Below are 5,181 nucleotides of genomic sequence, written 5' to 3' on the forward strand. Positions count from 1 at the left end.
GTTTATGTCAATAACGTCACAGCAGGACCTGCTCACAGAATCTGGCAAGAACAGGGCCGATATTGCAGAGATACACATTCCTAAGAAATCACTGTTGCTCCTACAGTTATGCAATTGCAACAAAATTGTACACAGTATGTCCGGTCAGATGTCAATGGGAAAGTTCTGATTTGCTAAGTATGACTATCCTGTTTATATGCATGTATCATCTTTGTGTGAAGTTATGATTAATGGCGACATACTGGGATCAGAAGACCAGTGCCAGTTTATGGCCAGAGCAGTGGTGTTGGAGGGGTCAGGACTCCTGGTTCCTATTCTCAGCCCTACCGCCGAGTCACTGTGTGGCCTTGGGTAAACCACTTTACCACTGTGTGGCTCAGTCAGTCCATAACACGGGGATAATACTGCTAGCAGTCTAGATAAAGAGCTTCTAGATGTAATGATCAAAAGCGTCAGGAAGAGTCAATGTTAGACTCAGCTTCAAAGCTCAGCTTCAGCCCCTGGGCAATGGGTGCCCTATAGTTCCAGAGAAGGTGCTGCGTATGTGTGTAAATAGCTGGCTAATGGCAGGTGTGCCGTTTATCTCCCTCCCTGTGAGCTACCAACATCACCTCGGCCTCTGCCCAGCATCCTGCCTTCCCAGCTAATGCAGGGGCTGATCCTTCTGCCTTTCTTAGCTGTTATCCACCTATCTTCAAAACTGATCCTTTGCCTGGACCCCAAGGCCTGGCTCAGGGCAATGGGGTCCCAGCCCATAACCATTGCATGGATCCTGCCTGCTACAGGCTCCCGGCCAGGAGGAACAAAAGGGATCTGAAAGCTAAAGAAATAAGTCACAGAACGGTCTCTTCCCTCAGGACTTTGTAATCAAGCTTCAGGGCCTACAAGCTGTATGATGCACAATCTCACCCACCTGCCAATCAACCCTGCTCCCAACCCTCAGCTGCTTTTATACGGCTTCTTGGCTTCCCTCCCCACTCCCGACTGGCTTGATGAGCCCAGCACTGCGTGCTTCCTGCACTCACTGCAGGCTCCTTGTCAGGCTGCAGCAGATCCTGTCTCAGCCCCAGAGCAGAGGGAACTCAGCTGGTGGGGGAGACTCAGCGAGTGACGGGTGGAGAAGAGGCGCAAGCGAGAGGGTCAGCGCCTTGCGGGGAAAAGCGCAGAAGTGGGTGGAGCCTTGAGATGAGATGCAGAGCAGAAGTTGGGCATTGGAGGAAGAGGCAGGGCAGGGGGCAGGACCTCAGGGGTCCAGTTACCAGAAATTAGAAAGGGGGCAACCTTATGAGTTAGTGAGTTGTACACAGACCGATTCCCCAGTTTGTCACGCTGACAAAGCACACTAAGATCAGGAAATTATTTAATGTCTCTCACTGACCAGGAAGTGATTCAGGGAAAAGGGCCCAGCACCAGCTCACCACCCAGATCTGCATGGAACTTGGTCTGAGAGCCAAAGCAGAAAGAGAAAAAATTAGTTCCTTTATGGGTAATGAGCCGGAGAAGCCTGTCCCGGTTCTGTTTGGTCCTCACCCCGTAGATGATGGGGTTTATCATGGGGGGCACCAGGAGGTACATATTGGCAATGAGAATGTGGAAATGCAGGGGCAAATTGAGGCCAGAATGGTACATGAGGAAAGAGAAGAGACCAGGGATGTAAAAGGCTAAGATGGCAGAGAGGTGGGAGCTGCAGGTTCCAAAAATCTTGAGCCAGGCGTCCTTCGTGGGGAGGCTGAAGATGGCCCTGATGATCTGGGTATAGGACACGGTGATAAAAATCACATCCAGACCCATCACACAGAATACCACAAAGAGGCCGTAGTAGTTACTGACGTGGGTGTTGGCGCAGGCCAGCTTCACCACAGCCAAGTGTTCGCAGTGCGTGTGGGGGATGATGTTGGTTCCGCAATATGGCCACTGCCTCGCCAGGAGGATCGAGGGCAGTGTGAGCATGCCACCGCGCAGCACCACGGCCAGGCCGATCTTGGCCACCACAGGGTTTGTCAGGATGGTGGAATGCCTCAGGGGATGGCAGATGGCCACGTAGCGATCCAAGGCCATGGCCACAAAGATCCCAGTCTCCACCACAAAAAAGCAGTGAAGGAAGTACATCTGGGTGAGGCAGGCACTGAAATCTATTTCCCTGGAATTGAACCAGAAGATGCTCAGCGTTTTGGGGAGGATGGATGTAGACAGGACCAGGTCGGTGACGGCCAGCATGCAGAGGAAATAGTACATGGGCCCATGGAGGCTCGGCTTTCTCTTCACTATGAACAGGATGGTGAAGTTCCCCAAGACAGCTATGGCGTACATGGCACAGAAGGGGATGGAGATCCAGACGTGGGCTGCCTCCAGGCCAGGAATGCCCAGCAGGATGAAGGTGGAGGGGTTGGTGAAGTGAGTTGTGTTGGAATCTGACATGGAGTAGGGGAGAAGGTGTCCAGCTCTGAGGCAGAATGGTGTCTCCTGCACGTACCATACATTCACCAGACTTCCTGTATGTGCCCAGGCTCTAGGGTGATGGTCACAGTACAAATGCCTGATGGAGAGACAGTGTTAATATTAGACACTACATGCAGTACTGGGGACTGTTCTCATAGGTGAAGCAGATTTGTTGCCCTTCACACACTAAAAATAATGTTTTCATTATTCAGAAAAATGAATTATGAAACACTGACTCTCCAAATCCAATTCCATGTTTCATGGTGCCCCATGCATCAATAATTCTGACACATTGTGGTGTGGGAATCCTTAATAGGCACCAGCAGGAAACCGGAGTGTGGGTACTGGCTATCCATAATTGTTCCTTAATGCAATGAATCCCAGGCTAGAGAGCCCATGCTGTGGGGAGATTCCTATTTATCCGGTTGCTCAAAATCTAAGTCTGGAAAAAAAAACAAAGCTTTGCAGAGCATGTACATGTGGAAACATCCCAACTAGAACAAACGTCAGGGAAAAGACCTGGGTGTCATTGATAGAAGCTCCACGGAAACCCCTGTTCCTTTGCAGTAGTGGTGAAAAGAGAGACAATGTTCTCATACCTAAGCAATGGGATGGAGAATAACCTGCTCTGGACAAGTGCTCAGTTTTGGTCACCCAGTCTCTATAAAGGACATAGCAGATAGAAAGGGGATTTTCAGGACAAGACAGGCTACGAGAATGGGAGAGGCTGCCATATGTAGACAGTCTGAAAAGTCTGGGACTGTTTAGTTTAGAGAAGAGGCAACTAAGGGGGTATATGATAGAGGAGAGGAAAATAAACAGTGGATCTGATTAGATTCCAATGGACAAACAGAGAACAGTTCCCAACCAGTAATATTGATAGACACTTAGTGTTTCAAAGGGGCTAATTCCCCAAATTTGAGGCAAATTATGAGAAAATCAGATTGGGAGGAATAATTTAGACAGAAAACTGGGAAGGAAAAGAGGAAATTTTATTGGAAGTGGTTATTAGATAACTAGAAAGCCACAATTCCAAAGTCAAGGAAATGGACAACTTTGGCTAAAAACCTGGTTTAGTGACAAACTGAAGGCAGCTGTTCAGGGTGGGGAAAGCAATATATAACAGATGGGAAACAGGGACATAGACAGCAAGCAATACAAATTGGAAGTTATGAACACTGATAAGGGACATTAGAGACATCAGGGAAAAACCCATGCTTGGCAGGGCTAAGGATCACAAAAAGAAGATAATTAAGTATATTAAGAACAAAAGAACTCCTAGAAAAGGTTTAGGCCAATTCCTGGAGAGAGAAAGGAAACTTGTTAATGCTGCAGAAAAGGTAGATGTGTTCAATACCTATTTTTTGTTCTACATTTGGAAAGAAGCGGTATGATGTACTCATATCACCTAAGATGATTAAATACTTTCCAGTCCATTAGCCGTCAAAGGGGATGATAAACAGCATCTACAACAGAACCTTAGAGTTACAAACACCGGGTTAAGAACTGACCGATCAACCACACATCTCAGTTGGAACCAGAAGTACGCAATCAGACAGGAGCAGAGCCAAAAAAAAAAAAAAAAAAAAGAAAGGAACAACAGGACAGTACTGTGTTAAAACTAAATTATTCAAAAAAGGAAAGAGAAAGTTTTTTAAAAAGATTTGACAAGGTTAGGAAACAATGGAAAAGCTGGTCTGGGATTAGAGTAAAAAAAAAGGCTGGGAATATAATTAATGTCCGTGAACAAGAGGGTTTATGGAAAAGAAGGCTTGCCAAAGAAACTTGATTCCATTCATCAATGGTTTGGAAGGAAATGGAAAATCACTGCAAATGAAATTTGAGGATGACCCACAGATTGGCGGAGTGATTACAATGAGGGGCCCGGGGCAGGCATAACAATTGATCTGGAGCGTTTGGTGAGGTGGGCCCATGGAAAGAAAATGTTTTAATACAGACAAATGCAAAGTTATCCTCTTAGAACAGGAAATGCAGGCCCGACCCACAGACTAGGGCACTGTATTATTGAACGCAGGGACCCTGAAAAGGATTTAAGGTCATTCTGGACACCCAGCTCATTGTGAGCTCCAAGTGTGATGCTGTAGCCAAGAGGACTGATGCGATCCTTGGATGCATAAACCAGGGAGACGTGAGTTGGAGCAGGGGAAGGATTTTACCTCTGCACATGGCATTGGTGAAACCAACTGTATCCAGTTCTGGGGTCCACATTCTAAAAGGAGATGTTGAAAAATTGGAGAGGGTACAGAAAAGGGCCACAAAAATGTTTAGAGGCTGGAGAAAATGCCTGACAGTGAGAGACTTAAAGAGCTTCATCTATTTATCTTATCAAAAAGATGATCAAGGGGAGATTTCCATGGGTAGAAATCTGTGAGTAATAATGCACTCTGTAATCTAGCAGAGAAAGGCAGAGCAGGACCCAGGAGTTGGAAGCTGAAGCCAGACAAAATCCAGCTGGAAAAAAAGGCCAAAATTTTAGCACTCCGGGTGATTAACCATTGGGACACACTACGAAGGGAAGGAAAGAAGGACTTGTGGCACTTTAGAGACTAACCAAGTTATTTGAGCATAAGCTTTCGTGAGCTACAGCTCACTTCATCGGACGAAGGGAAGTGGTGGATTCTACAACTCCCCATGGCTGCAGATCCAGACTGGGTGCTTCTCTTGAAGATCTGCTTAAGGGCTTGTCTGCACTTAAAATGTTACAGCATCGCTGCTCGGGTG

At 46.9% G+C, this 5,181-nt stretch overlaps 1 protein-coding gene across 1 annotated transcript; it reads right to left on the reverse strand.

Annotated features, from left to right (window-relative positions):
- Positions 1-1,389: 1,389 nt before the first annotated feature.
- On the reverse strand, positions 1,390-2,418 carry LOC140905078 (olfactory receptor 52R1-like). The gene has a single exon (XM_073327693.1). The coding sequence runs from the start codon at positions 2,416-2,418 to the stop codon at positions 1,390-1,392; it is 1,029 nt and encodes a 342-aa protein (XP_073183794.1).
- Between the last annotated feature and the right edge of the window lie 2,763 nt (positions 2,419-5,181).

This window comes from Lepidochelys kempii, chromosome 1 (assembly GCF_965140265.1).
Source record: "Lepidochelys kempii isolate rLepKem1 chromosome 1, rLepKem1.hap2, whole genome shotgun sequence".
Lineage (NCBI taxonomy): Eukaryota > Metazoa > Chordata > Testudines > Cheloniidae > Lepidochelys > Lepidochelys kempii.